Here is a 19650-nt window from a genome sequence, read left to right on the forward strand (position 1 = left end):
GCACATGGCAGGCATTCGATAAATATTTGTTGAATGCGTGAATTGAGTTAAGCAATGATGTTGGTAATAACAGACAATGGAGTATCCAAAATCCTTTCCCGGAGGGTAGAAATGCGGGGTGACCCATGGGCTCAGCTATGCCTTGAGCTCAGTGCTGATGCCCTGACTTGCTCTGACTGTAGTTGTTAAATACACACAGTAACGTCAGCTGTTATCAAAATGGTACGCTCAAGTTCAATGCCATGTGTCAGATCCCACAGACCTATTTCCTTTGGGGGTTGAGGGTGAATGGTAATGGATACGTAAGGCACAAATAAGAAGACAATTAAATGTGTCCAAAAATGACTGATGCTGAGGTCCGTCCCTGAAAGATTCTAACTGGTCTGAGATGCAGCCTTGGCACTGAGAATTTTTTAAACCCCTTAGACGATTCTGATGTGCCACCGAGGGTGAGCACTGTGGTCTAAGAAAAGGGCTCAGGAATGGACAGATGACGTCACTGTGCCATGCGCTGTGTGGCACGGCCCTCTGCACCTAACCCTCCTCCTGCCCAAGACCCACAGACAAGCTCCAATGAAGTTATGGTCCAATCAGCAGTGCATATTGACAGTGGCTATGAAGCCGGAAATTATTACTAGAATATTTCAAATTCTTAAAATTGAAATTTGAAAGATGGGAGAAGTGAGGCCCTGAGAAGTTAGGATACTTGTTAAGAGTCACTCAGCAGTTGCACGGGGGCAGAATCAGCATGAGAACTGGGTCTTTCAAATTCAACCCAGTAATTTTCCAATCACCATCTGCTAGACAGAGTACTACATAGCAATGTCTGCTTTAATCCCAGCCACAAGCAGTTTGGCACACAGTAGGTACCCAACACATATTTGAGGTATGAATGACAATACAGTTGACCCTTGAACAATGCAGGGGTGGGGTGCCTACCCTCCACGCAATCGACAATCCGGGTATAACTTTATAGCCCACCCTCCATAGTCACGGTTCTGCATCCGCAGATTCAATCAACTGCGGATCATATGCATAACGTTTCTGAGATGCCTACAGCCATATCAGAAGAACACAACTGCATGTAATATTCAAATTATTCAACTGGTAACAGGGTCAGATCACACTCAAATTATTCCACTCAAAGCAGAGGCAAGGAGAGGCTTGCCTCGAGTTCCAGGCTGTATGATCTTCCTTCCCAGAAAGAGGGGCTTCCTGGAGCCAGCTAGAGAGAGACTAAACAGGGAATTCCCATAGCACACTGGCTGGCACATGGGCAACAATGAGCTACTCACGAAGGAATAAAGACGTACACAGGTCCTCTTTCCACTGTCCCCCGGTCCCCTGCCCTCCCTGTCTGGCGTCCTTACCACCGTCTCGAGGACTTCCAGCATGTGTAAAAAGCAGTGCTGAAGGCAGGAAGTGTGCCAACATCTCTCACTAAGTGCTTCGAATAAACTAGTCACCAGCACGTTAAAACATGACATTTAGTTTTGCTTAGCAGGGATTCTAAATCCCAATTAACTTAAAAAAAAAACTCTATTTAAGGTATAGTTTACAAACTAGAAAATATACCCATTTTAAGTACACAGGTCAATGAGTTTTGACAAATGTATACACTGACGGAAGCACCACTAAAAAGGGAGACAACATTTGTTCTCACCCTAGAAAATTCCTTCATGACACTCTGCACGCAATCTCCTAACCCTCAGCTCAAGGAAACCACCGATATGCGTTTTGTTCCTCTAGATTAGTTTTTCCTGTTCTAGAATGTCACACAAATGGAATTGTACACTATGAAATTTTTTGTGTCTGGCTTCTTTCCTTCAGGATATTGTCTTTGAGGTCCAGCCATGCTGTTGAGAGTTTTAGTACATTATTTTTCATGCTGAGTGGCATTCTATTGTATGGATTTAGTACGTTGCCTGTACTAACATTTTAATGTTTTTACATATTGACTTGATTCTGATGATCTTGTTTATATTCACTTGTTTCTGGAAGCATCTTTTTTTAAAATTTATTTTTGGCTGCGTTGGGTCTTCGTTACTGCACGTGGGCTTTCTCTAGTTGCGGCGAGCAGGGGCTACTCTTCATTGCTGTGCATTGTGGGCTTCTCATTGTGGTGGCTTCTCTTGTTGTGGAGCACGGGCTCTAGGCGCGCGGGATTCAGTAGTTGTGGCACGTGGGCTCAGTAGTTGTGGCTCGCAGGCTCTAGAGCACAGGCTCAGCAATTGTGGTGCACGGGCTTAGTTGCTCTGTGGCATGTGGGATCTTCCCGGACCAGGGCTCGAACCTGTGTCCCCTGCATTGGCAGGCGGATTCTTAACCACCACGCCACCAGGGAAGCCCCTGGAAGCATCTTTTTTGATTTGATATTACACAATCATGATTGTGATTTGCGAGTAATGCCAATTATAGTTTTAACTTTCCCATCCACGTGCCTTTTTTTTCTTTTTCCAGCCCTACTGCACTTGCTAGGATATTCAGTACAGAGTTAAATAGAAGTGAGAGGAGGCTTCTTTGGCCTTGGTCCTGATTTTATGGAGAATGTGATAGTGTTTCACCACTAACTATAATGTTTTCTGTAGGATTTTCAGACATCCTTTATCAGGTTAAGTAAGTTTCCTTCTACTCCAAGAGCGCTGAGTGCTTTTATCATCGGTATTGAATTTTGTCACATGTTTTTTCCTGCACTTACTGAAATGATATGATTGTCTCCTTTATTCTGCTAAAAGGTCAAATACATTGACTCATTTTTTTTCATATTAAAACAATCTTGGACTCCTGGGATAAAATCCAGGATAATGTATTATCCTTTTTATATATTGCTGGATTCAATTGCTCATATTTTGTTAAGGATTTGTTACATATATTTTCATGAGGCATATTGGTCTGCGGTTTTCTTTTCTTATAATATCCTTGACTGGTTTTGCTCTTAGTGTAATTCTGCCTTCGTAAAATGAGTTGGGAAGTGTCCTCTATTTTCTGAAGGTGTTTTTTACTTTTGAGATGTACTTTAAAGATGTGATTCCATTGTTTTCTAACTTTTGTCTCTGAGAAGTCAGTGTTCTTATTTATGTTTCCCTGTACGTAATGTGTCCTCCACCTCCCCCTGGCTGCTTTTAAGATTTATCTCTTTATTCTTGGTTTTTAGCAATTTGCTTTTGCTTTTGGTGTGGTTACATTTGTGCTTATCCTTTTAGGAGCTTATTAAGTTTTTTGGTCTGTAGATTTACAGCTTTCATCAGATTTGGAAAAATTTCAGCCACTGTTTCTTCTAGTAATTTTCTCTTCCCCCTTGACCACTTAATAGTGTCCCAAGAACCATTAAGTGTCAGTTCATTTTCTTCAGACTTTTTCTTCTCTATCCTTCAGTTTGGACATTTCCATTGCTATCTTTTCAAGCTGACTGATATTTCATTTCAGCAGTGACTTAATCTTCTATTAAGTCTGTTGAGATATTGTTTTTCAGCTCTTGAAAGTTTTACTTAGAGTTTTAAAATATCTTCCATTTTTTTTGGTCTCATTGTGTTCATGTTTTTCTTTGAATCCTTGAGAATAATTATCATAGCTGTTTTAAAGTCCTTGCTGATGACCTCATTATCCCTGTCATTTCTGATTGGTTTCCACTGACTGATTTTTCTTAAGCTTACAGGTCACATTTCTCAGCATCATCACCTGTCTAGTAACTTTTGATTGAATGCTGGACATGGAGTTCTGGATTTTGTTGTTTTCCTTTACAGATGTTAGACTTCCTTTGGCAGACAATTTAGTTCCTTGTGGACATTCTTCTTCTTTAGAAGCTTGTGTTTAAGCTTTGTCAGGGTGAATCTAGGGTAGCCTTTACTCTAGGGCTAGTTTAGTCTTAAGACTGAAGCATGGCCTTTCTCTGATTGCTACTGAATGCCCCAGGTGATTAATAAAACCTCTTTGTGCCTGCTGGTTAAGACATAAACATCTCCCTGTGTGAGCTCTGGGAAATTTCTGGCGTACAGCCTCCCACTTTGTGTCTGGCTTAGTGGTCTTTCACAATACACATGCTTGGATTACTAGTAGACAGCAGATCCACAGATTTACATACTTCTTTCTCCACAGACCTTCCTTTTATTTGGTACTTCGCTCCACAACTTCTAGCTGCTTCAGCTCTTTACCCTCAACTCAGTTGGATGGTCAGTGCTCTGTTTGGGTCATCCCTCTCTGTGTCACAATCTAAAAAGTGTCCCCAGACAGATAGCTGAGGAAGTGACAGGTTTCACCTCCTTTCCTTCCATTCTCCTAAGGATCACACTCCTGTGTTGTCTGTTGTCCAATGTCTGAATAGAGTTGTTTCACACATTTATTTATTTTTCAGTGTTCTAGTTGTCAACAGTAGGAAGGCAAGTACAGTTGTAGTTATCCCTTCATCTCTGGAAACTTCAGTTTATTGTAAATTCTGTGCCTTGACGTTTTTATAAAAATACTCAGACAGAAGTAACGCTCTTCGCTATTAAAAATTTAAGTGGACCAAATAAGTTATCCATATCAGCTTCACTGAGAAGCTAGGAAACTGCCTAAACCTAATTCCACCCACCTCAAAATGGACATGTACCTCACATACTCATCTTGATTTCTCAGGTAAAATTTAAGACCATCAGTCTTGCTAACAGTGTAGTTTAATTGAACTGATTTTGCTGTCCAGCAGTGACAGTAAACAGTGGCTGTACAACAGATCAGGAAGTTTCATAATAGCCAGACCCCAGAATGACTCCTGACCACCCAGGTTAGCTCCCCAGGCTGTAGGGAACCAGGTATAGGATGCCTCGTCACAAGCACATGTTATCTGGGAGATGTTGCCCCATCTTAGACAGCCTGTGTGTGCAGGTCTATCCAGGGCTTGATACATTGTATGGCAGCCTGATTGTCAACTCCTGTGCTAGTTCCATTCATTATTTCTGCCTGGTGGGGAGAAATAGGCCTGCTCAGCATGGGCCAACCTCTCGAGTGCTTTTCTCAGGGACACACATTCCCATGACCGTTATTTTGAATGTCAGAAGATAAATGAGACTCTGGCACATTTTTATGAGGCACTATCTTATAAAAAGACACCTTAAGATAACTGTGCTGAATTGTATCATTTCAAATACAATGGCTCTGTGTCCTGCTATGTTTCCTTTTTATGTTGATGTTTTACCTCTTTTCCCTCTCTTGGGAACACACAGTAAGTTCTCAGTAGTCTTAAAAATGGAACACTAAGTTCAGAATAATCTAATTTTTAGTTTATCGGGAAGCACAAGGAAGAGATAAGGGACAAAGAAAAAAATTGTGGGAACTGGAAAAGTAGGCCAAGTCTCATCTGCCTCCCCAAGGAACTTGAAACCGCTCTTCCAGAAATTTCTCTCTCCCCTCAAGCCCACAAAGAGGGGCAGAACTGCAGCCACTTCTGTGGATACTGGATGACCTGAGTAAAACCCAAGTATTGTGGCATTTTGGAAAAGAGATGTAGCTCATCACTTTTTTTTGTTTTTTTTCCTAAATCATACCAGAAAAGGTAATAGACAAAGACAATCATCTTTGGAAGGGCACATTTATTAAGTGCCAGACCTTCCCCTGTCTCTTTTTCCGTTGTTGCCAGCTAACTGCAGGTGCAGCTCTTACCTGGGAGTGGGACCATCACAGTATAAAAGTTCCATATAGCTCTTATCATTTATGACTAAGTAGAGAATACGTCTGATTAGCCACTGGGAATGAGGCGCATTGTTTAGAATCAGGGCTTTGAAGTCACCGGGTGTGTTTTTCATGCTTACAGGGTGTTTGTGCTTCACCCCTTGTGATAGCTGGCTGAGATCTCAATTTCCAAAAGGCATCTCAATGGACCGAGACTTCATAATATCTGAGAGCACTAGTTCTCACCCTGGAACGTTCTAGAACCACCAGTGCTTGGCCTTCGATCCATACCAATGAAGTCAGACTCTGGCAGGGGTGTTCGGGTATCAATATTTCTGTGAAAGGCCTCAGGTGATTCTAATGGGTAGCCAGGGTTAAGAACCGTTCTCCGAGACTGGTAATTCACGCGAGACTGAGGAGCGGAAAGACAGGAGCAAAGTTTTCATGTTTTTTGGATCATTTTCTCAGGCTCCTTCACTTCCCTTCAACATTCTCTTTGCCCTATTTAAATCTATACGCCCCACAGTGCCTGCATCAAATTTCTGCTTTGGAGAATAATCCATCAATTCTGCAAATGAAATACTCAAATAGACTACGCTTGACAGTCTAGGATTTTCCCACTGATTTAATTATCTAATTACTGGAGCCGGCTGCCAAGCACAGACAGATTTCATCCGTTTTCACTATTTTATAACACAGTTCAAAGAACATTTGAATTTCTAATTCAATGTTTGTTCTTTTGAGACTGTTCTGGAGTTTCGGAGCTCTCTAATGATAGCTCCATTATTGGGCTTATAATCATTTTGGGGGGTTGCACTTTACTTTTGGTGTATAATACATGTGCTGAGGGGGGATTGGTGCTGGGATAGCGTAATTATTCTAAACTGGTTTTGTCTCAAATAGACTCCCCTTAAAGCTGATGGGGGCACGGAGGATGCAAAGACCGAGGTACACATAAGAGCATCCAGGTTAGGAAACAAAGTGCTTCTCTTTCCCCACGTGCCTGTGCTTTAGAACTGTACCATCTCAGCTCAAGAGCACACCTGCTCTGTGTTCTTTACCCAGAAAGGCAGGAAAGCTGAGCAGCTCTGGGGCGATAAAGAAAACTGTGTGGTTAACATAGTGTCCCGGACTTGACTATAGAACCTCTTTGTCTGAGAAGCTGTGATTTTGCAACTGAGCCTCCCCAGTTCATGGGTTACAAGGAGCGGCAAGTTGTGGGAGACCCCTCCCTCCTGGCCAGAGGACCAAACACTGCCGGCCACCAGCAGGGTGATGCTGTAGCCTCACACATCACGGCCTAGGTATCAAATTCGCCACACTTCAGGGCAATTCCACCTCTGCCCCAAACCAGCAAATGCTCACTTTTGAAAGCAGTAGGAACTACCATACACACGACGCATTTAGGAATTTTTTTCTTGTGAGGGTCCAACTAGGAGTGCACAATTTCCAAGTGACCAGCAGGTGGCACTAAAAGGCAGATGCAGCGCAAGATGGGGGCTTAACCTCCATAACCCCCAGGTAAGAACCTGGGAGCCCACAGACCCTCTCTGGCCTGCACATGCGTCATCTGGCCTGCAGAGTACGAAATAACTGATTTTTAAATTACCTTCCACCAGTTTTAGAATGAGTACAGATATTTCATATAAAACCTCCAGATTCTCTTGAAATACTGAAACATCTAGAAACAATGGACTCTCATTCTACCAGGTCAAGAGCTGCCTGGAGCTGAGTGGCGACTGTCCTTTAGAGGGGCCAACTTGTCACTGTCTCTCGTCCACTCACCTAAGTTACCGCCAGACACTGTGGGCACTGGATTTTCGCACCCTGCACACACCCTCAGCCCAACCTGTACACTTCATTTCACTGCAAAGTGTCTTTAAAATCACCAAGCAAGGAGAAGCGAATGTAAAGGATGGGGAACTTCCCCGGTGACACGACTCAGAAGAGGATTTAAGTGAATGTGCACGGGCTGTCCAGGAGTCTGGGACGTTGCCTGAGAGGCAGAGTAGCCTCTGGAGACCTGAGCCTGAGCAGCCTGGTCGGTGATGGGACCTCAAGGCAGGCTCTCAAGCTACCTTCCCTTCTGTTTGTTCTCCAGTAGGTAGAGGGCAAGGGGAAATCAGCTTCTAAGCTTTAATCAGGCTGTGGAAAAGGCAGGACTCAGGCATCGGCGAGCTGAAGGGAGAGAGCAGCTGTGCTTTGAAGCCCTTTCCTGACTGGACTCACCAGCCCAGGAGCTTGCACCCCACTGAGGGCACCACGGCTGCGTGACTGCTCCTGACTACGTGCGCCTCTTACTAACGTTTGGACTACGAGCTTCTCGAAGTCCAGGAGGAAGCCTGGGAATAGTCTGAGCCAGCACTACCTCCGCATTCATCAGCCTGCCACCAAGGGCAGAGAGGCGTGAGACTGACCCGTGGAGGAGACAGATGACCTCATAAAGATACGCCCTCCCAGTTCCTTATCACCCTGAACCAGGGCACACGTTACCCTGCCTCGTCAGATTTATGGGATTTGTTCACCAAGACTCGTGACACGAAGGGTCATTTTTCCCTACCCTTTGATTCCTGTGTAGTTCATATAGTCCTAACAATGGGAATGAGTAAGGAAAATATTGTGGCACACACACACTATCCAAATAAAATGCAGATGTTTTTCTCAAGTCATCCACGATGGCTCCTTTTCCTTATGAATTCACCCTCTGGTCCGAACTCCTGTTTCTAAATACATCATAGCTCCTTGCAAAAAACCTGAGCTGCCTGCAGCACCTTTGCACATGCTCAGTGAAGCAGGAAGTCATAACTGGCTGTTAGAACGCTCCGCGGGCTCCTCTGCTTTCAGCTCTCCTCCAGAAAACAGAGGCTTAATGCTTTTTTCATGGGTAAAAGCACACACAGCTTAAAGAAGTGGCTACAGACTACCACTGCAGTGGAAGGCTCTAGACCAAGATTACGTGTGTGGGAGAGGAGACCACTGGGGAATGGCGCCTGCATCCTGGTCCTCAGTTATCCCTAGAAAGGATGGTGGAAAGAACCCCGAGAAGGTGCCATGGGGCCAGGGATGCGGAAGGAGGCGGATGGGAGGAGGAGGAAGCTGACTGTGGGCAGTTAAGTCGGTGGACACCATCCATAGGGAACATGGTCTGTACCTGGAGCTGTCGCATCTGCTGGAGCTGGAGCCTGAGTTCGGCCACACTCCTCTTCATGTCGAGCAGGCTCATGTGGGTGGCGGAGGTGCCAGCAGGCAGGAGCTGGCTGGGGGACCCCGAGGACTCCAGGGCGCCAAGAGGCTTCCCGCCGGAAACCTGGGGAGTTCCTAGGAGAAAAGAGCAGCAAAGTTCCTGAGAATGCCAGGAAGGAAAGTCGAAGCTGCAAGTCCCATCCCAACAGACTACTGGTAACTCTGAAAACGCCCATTTCCTTCACGATGAAAAAAATCTTAAAAAATGACATTGGTTCTCTAAAGGGCAAAAAGAGGGAATCGAATTTAAATAAATTAAGGAAGGTGCATGCAGTGTTATAGTGTGTAGTCTGTAGAAGTCATGTTCTAGAAGTTTGGTGCTATAGGAAGGGAGATCACAGAGCGGTATGTACAACATGATGCTGTATTAAGGAACCAGCTGTCTGTCTATCTACCCATGTGTCTTCTTTAAACACACGGGTGTGCACAGAAAAAAGACAGATGTACATATAACAAAGTGTTAACAGTAACTCTAGCTGGTGGTATTCTGTGAGTTTTCTATTTTTGATATCACTACTTTTTGTATTTTAAAATTTGCATAGTGAATATCTATAATTTTTTTGGGGGGCGGCTGCATCACATAGCTTGTGGGATCTTAGTTCCCAGACCAGGGATCAAACCCATTCCCCCTGCAGTGGTAGCACGGAGTCTTAACCACTAGACCACCGGGGAATTCCCTATAATTTTATAATAGAAAAAATAACTTAAAACTCTGGGCCCTAACACAGGCTGCCTACTGTGACTATTCCCTACAGGCAGATGTAGCCCAAGAACACCCACTTAGTTCTGGGCAGAGACTTGGCCAATCACCAAGGGGAAACTAATAGGCACTGGGTACTCCCTTCGGGTTTCCAGCCCAAAAGAAGCAGGACCTCTGCATACATCTCCTTTAGTGAGAAAATCAGGCATGATGCGAATATTCTTTAGGAGAAGAATAAAAAAAAAGGCAGCAGAGAGAAACTCTTCCTCAACAGTTTTGTTGCTGCCATAAACTTTTGCTCCCTGAGTGCAACTTAAATCATCCTCACGTAGTTCCTAAGTCCATCTGGGAAGGGCCTGATTTGAGCAAGTCTGTTTTAGAAATGTCCCCACAAAGGATCCCAAGTAGCGCTCACAGGATCAGCAAGGTGTGGGAATCAAAAGGAGACGCTGTTTCCTTTTTAGGACAATGCAATTCTGTGGAAGAGGCTTCAAGTAGAGCGTAGACAGGGAATCCACAACACACAGACACACACACTCGCTCACACCTGAAGGGGCTGTTCAGCTCTCTTTCCTGTAAGGGACAAAGTGGAAGGTTTGCTTAGTCCAGGCCGGCCTCGCACGGCAGAACCTTCTCGCTGCTCTGTGTACCTGGAGTGCTTAGAGCACAGCGGCCTCTCTTTCCATCTAGGCTCAACAGCCGTGGAAACCTGTCCTTCCCCAGAGTGCACAGCCCCGCAAGCCTCCCAGAGCTGCTGCCACGGCTACGGATGGTGCGCCAGTGAGCAAGGAAGTGCCTCGCAACTGTCCTCTTACTTGCGTGGCCTCAGCAATGCCAACGGAGAGCTGACGGAGCACCAAATTCCTCACCCCTGGGTGCCCGTCCCAACAGAACCGGTCTCCCAGCTCTCATGGCCCCCTTGGAGAGTCGGGGGGGCACGTGGGAAAGCATCTGAAGGATTTACAAAGGAGACCCAGCAGACCAGACGGTGAGCTTTTTGTTATCTTTATGAGCCAACTGGCCACTTGCGTCATCACCAGTCATGACTCTGACCGACTTTTGACCATCCCCCCCAGATCAAAATCACCCTCGAAAGAGCAAGATTTGCCATCTCTGTAATTATTCCAAAGAGTGTTCTCTAACTGTGAAGGTCCTCAGTGAAAGAACATCCAGTAACATTTCCAATAATAGCAGCCTGTCCGAGTTAACACAGCACCTTCGAGAACAAGTATTCTGAGGGGATGACAATGAATTGGAAGTCTTCCTTTAAGACTCAGTCAAGTTACTTTATCATCACTCCACATTCTCAGGCATAGGTGCGTGTGTACACGCACACATGCACGCGTGCACGCACACCCACCTACCCTCACCACACAACCTCATCTGTACAAATAATGACACCATCAAGGTGTTTCTCCAACAAAAATGACACTGTGCTAGCCAGCTACTCCTGTTCAGTAATGAGAACTGTCCTGCTAATTCCTCAGCCAATTGAAGGCACATATTCCTTCAACAATCGTGCTTCTCCGTGTATGTTCTGAGGTCACTGTTGCACCTCGCCGACATGCTCCATGGAGGAGAGAGGCTCAAGTTTACGTGCCATCTGCCAGAGTTGAATACCGATAACGGGTTTAAAATATATCTTTCACAACCGAGTTTCTTTATGGAATCTATGCTCATGTATAAAATTTCCTCATCTATAACCTCTTAATCCACTAAATCCGGTTTCCAACTCCATCATTCACTGCACTGGCCCTTCAGAAGGTGGCCAGTGGTCAGCTGTCAACCCAACAGACGCTGGGTTGCCATGATGGCACCCTGATGTGATGCTGGGCTTTGTCAGTCACTCCTTTCCTTCTCAGTAACTGAAACTTTCCTTTCCCTCGTCTTCTTCCCTCTCCACAGCCCATCTTGGTCAGCCTCTTTCCTAATTTCTTCCTCGGCCAACCTTCTGAATCCTGGCCTGCTTCTTCTCTCACTAGACATGACTTCAAGGGAGGTCACTTCCACAACGCCACCCACCAAGGTCCTCCACATCTTTGCCTCCAGCACACGATTCTCTTTACATCCCCATCCCCATACCTTCATGTTGCTACAGGACTTTTCCACAAGCAGGTTGAATTCATTATTTCTACTCATTTCCCCCAAATCTCTTTTGAACTCATTTTAGCCAATGGCACTATTATTCACTCAAGTATCTAAACCAGAAACCTGGAAGTCATTCTCAGCATCCACTTCCTAGTTGTGTGACCTTGGGCAACTGACTTAACCTCTCTCTCTCTCTCTCTCTCTCCCCCTCAGTTTCTTCATCTGTAAAATGGGTGTAAGGGTGATTGTGCAGGATGATGGAATTAACACATATAAACTGCTCCACCCGGTGTCTGGCACAGAAGGACCCCACTGTGGTTGGCTGTGATTATTATTTTTTTAAGTTTTTAAAAAATTTATTTATTTTTTGCTGTGTTGGGTCTTCGTTGCTGCACGTGGGCTTTCTCTAGTTGCGGTGAGCAGGGGCTACTCTTCCTTGCGGTGCACGGGCTTCTCATTACGGTGGCTTCTCTTGTTGCAGGGCACGGTCTCTAGGCACGTGGGCTTCAGTAGTTGTGGCATGCAGGCTCAGTAGTTGTGGCTCGTGGACTCTAGAGTGCAGGCTCAGTAGTTGTGGCGCACGGGCTTAGTTGCTCTGCGGCATGTGGGATCTTCCTGGACCAGGGCTCACACCCGTGTCCCCTGCGCTGGCAGGTGGATTCTTAGCCACTGTGCCACCAGGGAAGCCCTGGCTGTGATTATTTCTCTAAGCAGAGTGAGGGGGAGGAGCCCCTGCTGACCTCCACTCCCCACCTGGAGTGGCAGCAGGTGGCAGTGGTGGCACGCTGAGAGCTATAGGCAGGTGCCCCAAAATCTATGGATGGAGCTGGATCTGGTGGGTGGGGACCCTGAGTGGTAAATGAGTTCCGCTTCAGATTAGTCACGGGACCTGGGACCCGCTCTCTGAACCCACAAGTGGGGTGGTCACATGCTAGTCTAGGGAGGAGAGTCAGTAAGCAGTTTATCCTCAGAGCCTCCCTTCCCTGCACCTCACCCTCTCCAGGCAAAGGCCTCTTCTTCCTCCTACCAAGTCCGCTCTTAGGTAATTTACTTCAGTCAGGTATATCTTAATATAAATATTACTAAGTACACATTTGATGGGAATTTAATGGGTTTGGGGTTGGCCAGACTGGCTGCGAATCTTACTAGCTCCACAGCTAACATCTTCTTTACAGGGCTATGTGTTTAAATGATACAATACACGATAAAACACATGCGATGACTGTGAAATGGGAAGTTCCTTCTGTTCGCTTATACCCACGGTAAACCAAATATTCCTAAAGTAACAGGAAGTCTGGGTTTCCCTTTTTCATGTACCCTTGGCCAAATGAGCTTCCTTGACTTACTACATAATTCCGTGTACTTGTCTACAGAACAGGGATAATACTTCTCGTCGCTAACTTCCTAGGATTCTGGAAGAATATATTTTGCACATTGTACAAGGCTGCTATGGCAACGAAAGCCCTGTGGACCACATGTAGCCCTGACAGATTAGAATGAAAAAGACCAACCCCAGCAGAGACGCAGGGGAGCAAACCCACGTGTGTGTTGCCAGTGGCATCGAAAACTGGCCCAGCCTTTCAGAAGAGAAAACTGGCAGTGTGTCACCAGTGCTACTCAGCTGTTTGTCCCTTTGGATTTATTAATTCCACTTTGGGAAATGCATCCCAAAGAAATTACACCTGCTCCTTCCCCCATGCTTCAAAAAAGACATTTGCAAACTTTTTCAAAACGAAGAAATGAAGCAACCTACATTTCTTTAAAGGGACTGGGGCACCTTAACACAAAAGGATGAGATATCGGGACAGGTTGCTGGAGCATGTTGATGCGTGTCATGTGTGTATGGATGTGTGTTCAGTGTCCTCATCTGGAACATGGGAATCATGAGTGTACCGATCCCATGAGGCTGCGTCAGGGGGTAACAAGTTCAGGTTAGAAAAGCACTTAGAACAGTGCCTGGTACATAGGAAACTTCACTAAATGCTTCCTATTATTACTATTAATTATTATTTTACCAAAAGGGAAAAGGAATAAAGAAGAATACAAAACAGCATGTACATATTGATTAGAACAATGGTATTGTATATGAATCATTTCTAGAATAGAATCCAGAGGAGTAAAATGTTTTAGTGTTTGGTAGCTTCCCCCTCCCAACCCCCCAACTTTATTTAGTTATAATTGACTTGTAACACTGTACAACTTTAAGGTGTACAATGTGTTGATTTGATACACTTACACATTGCCGTACGATTATTACCTAACTCGCCCATCCTGTCACATAATTACCATGTCTTTCTTGGGGTGAGAACATTTAAGATCTATTCTCTTGGCAACTTTCAAGTATATAGTTCAACACTGTTATCTACAATCACCATGCTGTACCTTAGAACTTATTCATCTTCTAACTGGAAGTTGGTACTTTTTGACCAACATCTCCCATGTCCCCCACCCCTGGCAACCACCCTTCTGCTGTTTCTACAAGTTCAGTAAGTGCCTTTTTTTCTCTAGGTTCATAATAGATCAGAAAATAGATGAATAAATATCTCCAAAGCAAACTGGCAGTTGCTATGAAGACAAGCTCAGCAATTTCCATGCAACAATTCTCCGCTGCCACCAAGGTCACTGACTGATTTCTAAGTAAGCCAACCAATCCCATGAGGACTGGGAATGCTGGAAGAGCAGCCCTGCTGGCTTTACGGCTGAAGGGCCTGAACTTGGCTAGCGCGGAACCAGGACCAACAGACGTCTCAACTTAAGTCCCCAGTTCTGTCCATTCTACCATGTGGCACTACGCTCTGTGGTTTCCTCCAAATTAGGGGTTTCGCCCAACTTGCCACGTGCTTACTGAGTAATTCAGTAGCCAAGCATTTCCCTGGTGACGATTTCTATTTCTAACCCAAGGGAAGGGAAGACCTCATATTCTTGAGAGAGGCCCACCTGGAGTCTGCAGGATACGACGGACATCAAACACACCTGGATACTAGCAAAGCGCACAGGGACAGAAACTGGGGCCTCTTTGAGGGGCGCTGGCATTTGAAAGCAGGCCCTGGTCCAAGCATGCCTTCTTCTCCTGCCTCGACCCATGGGGCTCCCTATCAGCTCGTGCCCCCTTCTCATCCGGTCACATCCTGCAGCTGGGCTGAGGCCCTTCCCCAGTGTAGAACCTTCCACTGCCTTCCCTTTGCACTTAGAATAGTATCTAAATTCCTCACCATAGCATCTGTACCTGCTTTGCTCTCTCCTTGAATGGCTCTTTCCTTCTGTCCTCATCCTTTTGGCCTCAGTTTGTTTTACTTCCTCAGGGAAATGGCCTTGGTTGAGGCCAGCTCTGTTGGGTAAACATTCATCCTGCACTTTTTCCTAACACTCAGCACACATATAATGACCTGTCCCACATCCATTTTCTGCATCGGATTAGGGAGTCGGGAGCCCTGCCCTAGTGATGCCCACGGTCCTGGTCCAGTATCAGGCATAGAAGTATTTGTTGGATATATGGCCTCATAAATGAATAAATGAACGAGGAAGTGAATAAATGAATGAAGACTGAAGGGAGAGGACTAAAGACCCCCCCTGCAAATTAATGACTCGTCTGGAATTTCAGCATTAAGCAGGGAAGGGGTGGTGTAGGGAGTTACCCCAGAAGCCTCTGAAGTTGCACCAAATAGGTGACTTGGGGAGAGGTTAATACGTCTGGAAGCAAACCAGGCGCATCAAAGGCAGCCTCCAGGCCTCCTGCAGGTCTGGAGAACACTCACCTGGACCATCTGTGTGGTTCTTATTGGCTGTGGTTTTCATCATTTTCTCGCTGAAGGAAAGAAAAAGAGAGTCAGCGATACAGTTTCCCAAATGCGTTTCCCCCCTTCCATTCACTATTCTAAGCAATCAGCAGCAGCTAGTGAGGGTATTAAGCAATGAAGGTATTTCAGCATCAGCACCACTATTGGCCGGGATGGAAAAGGCTTCCCAGGTGTGCAGCTGAGGCACGCTCATGGCTCTCAGATGACGGAGGATGTGGATACATGTGGATGGTGGCGGCAGGCACTGCACAGTGGTCCATGAAGCCACATGCACTGGGAAGCCCATGTACCCTTCTTGGGCCAGAGAATTACCAGAAATAGACAAGCAAACAAACAAACCATGATTCATAGAGATGTGGATATTTTCAGCCTTGAAATGATTACAAGAAAACGATTGGAATGAATGAATGATCTTAATCATTAAAGAGAAACAGATTGAATTACTTTGAATTGGTTTGCTTTCTTTTTTTTTTTTTTTTTTACCTAGAGGCATCTTTGCTATTACTTGTAAGGGGCCCTTTAAAAAGCGCAGACTGAACAAGGCCAGTTAAACTGGCAATCTGTTTCTCCATGGCTTGCATCCTCTCTCTGTAAAACAAGAGAATTGTTTGTTAAAGCTTATGTTGACTTTCAGACTGGTTTGTCTAGGTGAATGATCATCTGAGGGTTATAGAAGTTCCACTTAGCAGGCCTCCAAAGTTCACCCCAACCTGGCTTGGGGAAGCTAACGAGCCTGCAAATTCCCACTGAGCTCAAGATTTGATGGTCAGAGTTTAGTATTAACCTGATGACCTTACTGAAAAGACACTGGACAGATCAGCAGAGGCCTCATGGAAAACGGAAAAGCTTGGAAACAATTCTCTTTGTGCATCTTTGTGTTTTTGAGCCTTTCTGCCCTTCTTTTACTATTTGACCTCTGCACCAGCGGGGCCCTAGGCCACTTCTGAGCTGTGCTCCTCCCCGCAGCTGGGAGGCTGCTGACTGATTTTGGTGTAAATGATGGAGATGTTCGTTGTGTGTTTGGAGTAAAACTTGTTGTAAAGCCCAAGAGCAACACAAAGCGAATGTCTCTTACGAACATGGAAAAGTGTGCTTGAAATCAATGTTTCCTTGAGGGTAGAGGGTCCTCAAATCAATGTCATAGGAACCTGGGGGCTTTTACAGGACCAAGCAGGGAAACAAATACCCCTAACAACTTGGTTATCTCAAGATCTGAATAAAAACTCTTCCCAATTTTGATATTATGCACAGATACTACACCTCTCTGTTCAGGGCTCTCCAGTGCTATGCACAATTCATGTAGCTTTTGAAACTGGCTCACATTTCTGTACGTCAGACAATGGCAGTGCCATAGAACTATTACCAGTATTCCCAACACATTATCAAATCACCACCACAGAGTGACCTCTGCTAAGGACAGCAATCACACACGCAATGGCATGTGAATTCAGTTATACCTACTTGGTAGTTCAAGACAATAAAAGAGAGAAGGGAGAAGAGTCAGAACAGTGTGGACACCTGGACTACCATCGTATCCCATCAGCAAGTGTCTAGTCCCAGCCTGAGACAGAAAAGGGACCCCATTCTTCACTGGGGGTCTCAGTCCCACGGGCCTCTTGTAGTATGAGCAATGGTGATGATTCCTGGGCTACAAACAGCACTTTCAGACACTGGGGCTTTTAAATACAAGCCAACTACTTTATCTGGTACCCAACAGAAAAAGTCATGGTGGCCTGTTCTTTCACTAGAACAAAATAACTGGTTATGCTGGACTTCATGAGAGATGCTGTATCTGTATCTTGAACTTCATGGCAATCAAGAGGATTTTCAAGGGTAATTTTGTTCATACACAACTTTTTGGTCTTGCGTTTTGCCTTTGGAATATAACTCTTAGTGCCGTAAAAAAAACATTGAGATTCATTTCACAATTGCAAGCTTCTGACTTCAGAATTCCATGCATTTTCTTTAGTTTAAAATGGATGGTTGTGTCATAATATTGGGTTTTTTGGATGTAAGTCGTGCAGTCTGGAGAGTTAATGGTTGTCAACCCACTGGGGGGAAAAATTAAGTATTAATAGTATGATCTCTTTGTTCTAATAGTGTGGAAAGAAGAAATCTCAAACAGTGAGAAGAGATATGCATCTACCCGGAGTGACTTTCCAAGTGTTTCCAGGCATAGCTGTGAACGCTAAACCTCTGAGCTGAAGAGCATTTTCAGTTATACGTGTATTCTTGGCGGCCCATCTGCCATTAAGCAGTGCATTGCCAAAGAGAAAAATAAGAAATTCCACTCAAGAAAGCAGGTTAGTAAATACCCACTGGAGATCCCAAGTTTATCAGACCCAAGTTGCATGGCACCTTGGAAACGATGGGGTGGTGGCTGGTCTCCACGGGTCAGGGGAACAGACTCACACAAATGAGCTCTTGGGAAATGGACCACTTCTGGGGGGACCTGCTGAGTTCCAGGTAGAAGTTGTCCAGAACCCTCATTCTTCCCACAGTAATGCTGGAAGCCAAACTCAAGGCCCTAAGAGCGGCGGAGATCTACCCCGAGATGTACGAGTTTACTGCTCTTATTCAATCCTAGGCAAATGCAAAGGATTTCATTTCTTTTAAAATGGCAGGACATTCTTAGGGTCTAGACAGCTTTGGTTAGGAAGAGGCTTAATGGGTTCTGTGAAGCTGTAGTGCAGGATACGAAGGTGTGGAGACAGACTAACTACACTCAAGAGGCAATAATATTAAGAGATGTAAACAGTAGGTAAGTCCACAGATGCAGAGAATAAGCAAGAGTGTGGTGGGAGAGAAACGGCAGATGGATTCCAATGCTGGCCTAGGCACGGTCCTGATTAGGGCTAAATCAGTGTACTCTCTGGTCCCTCTCTGGTCACCAGCTTTCATTAACTGGTCTAACAAAGGAGGGCAGCAGTATTAAAAACTGAAACAAAGCACCAGAATCATTCCAGATTCAAGACATTGACCGTCAACAGATTCATCACCATGGTGAGTACTGCCGAATGGTTCAGCACAGGTGGGTCCTCTCAGAGGGGTGTCCACAGGGCTTCATACATGCCTTTGGCATCCTCCTTGGCTCAGTAGGTACTTGGCTTCTCACCCATCTTCCGCTAGACAATGGTTTTAGGATGCAGAGAAAGAAAACCCCTAAATGGCACCCCACTCTCCTGACTCCCCAGGGATGATGTTGACGTAGGATGAGGGTCTGGATGCTGTGGAACAAAAGCCCTGCATCTAGTCCGGATACACACACACTTGTTCTCCTTCTTGTATCTGTGCGTCTAGTCCGGATACACACACACTTGTTCTCCTTCTTGTATCTGTGCGTCTAGTCCGGATACACACACACTTGTTCTCCTTCTTGTATCTGTGCGTCTAGTCCGGATACACACACACTTGTTCTCCTTCTTGCATCTGTGCGTCTAGTCCGGATACACACACACTTGTTCTCCTTTTTGTATCTGTGAGGACAGGACTGGATGCTCCTTGGGTGGCCTCCTCCAGGCTATGTCACCAGTGGGGTCACCAGGAAGGAGACATGATCTGCCAGAACCTTGAGAGTTCAGTACACTTGAGCTTGACGGTCAAGGGAGAGCGATTCTCTCTCCCTGCTCAGGAAACAGTGCATGCCCCAGGCGCCGTGCACACGGATTGCACATGCGTGTTCCACCGTCTTGGCCAAATCCACTTCACAAAAATATAATTCTTTTGACACATGGTAATGAGAAAACTTTTTCCCTCCTGTTTAATCATCAAAGTGTTTCTGGTTTCAGGATTCATTTGAGGGAGATTATCTGATCTATAAATTCATAAATAAGATTGTCTTTCCATTTCATGGTTGGTAATCTGGAAACAATTTTATGGTTTAACTAAATTTCAGCAACTGGAAACTTAGGCAGACTTCTATGATGAAATGTTATGAAGTATGTTTTAATGGGAAAGGGGAAAAGAGAGAAATGCAGTGGAAGAGAAATTAAAACGACCCTGTCATTTTATTGCAGTGGCAATTTTGTACGATAATCACCAGAATACTAAAGATGCTCAAGTTAATTCTTGCCAGTATCGCTTGGTTTAAGGTATTCCAGGGCAGGTATAATTACTACTGTTGAAAAGACGGTTTAAAAGTGATTTCATAAACCATTTTATATCATTCCATAAACCATA

The 19650-nt window shown here is 45.1% G+C and overlaps 1 protein-coding gene across 24 annotated transcripts in view; it reads right to left on the minus strand.

Annotated features, from left to right (window-relative positions):
- KIAA1217 (KIAA1217 ortholog) overlaps window positions 1–19650 on the minus strand; it is a 494732-nt gene that overhangs the window by 35757 nt on the left and 439325 nt on the right. For 17 of the 24 annotated variants that reach the window (XM_059910993.1, XM_059911016.1, XM_059910959.1 and 14 more), the window contains 3 exons: window positions 15955–16059; window positions 15430–15479; window positions 8795–8961 (listed from right to left, as the gene is read on the minus strand). In XM_059910993.1, the coding sequence (XP_059766976.1) occupies window positions 8795–8961; window positions 15430–15479; window positions 15955–16059 (322 nt within the window). The remainder of the gene's footprint in view (window positions 1–8794; window positions 8962–15429; window positions 15480–15954; window positions 16060–19650) is intronic. The other 7 variants (XM_059911024.1, XM_059910930.1, XM_059910903.1 and 4 more) reach the window with 1 other exon arrangement.

The sequence above is a fragment of the Balaenoptera ricei genome, chromosome 2, assembly GCF_028023285.1.
Source record: "Balaenoptera ricei isolate mBalRic1 chromosome 2, mBalRic1.hap2, whole genome shotgun sequence".
In the NCBI taxonomy this organism is placed as follows: domain Eukaryota; kingdom Metazoa; phylum Chordata; class Mammalia; order Artiodactyla; family Balaenopteridae; genus Balaenoptera; species Balaenoptera ricei.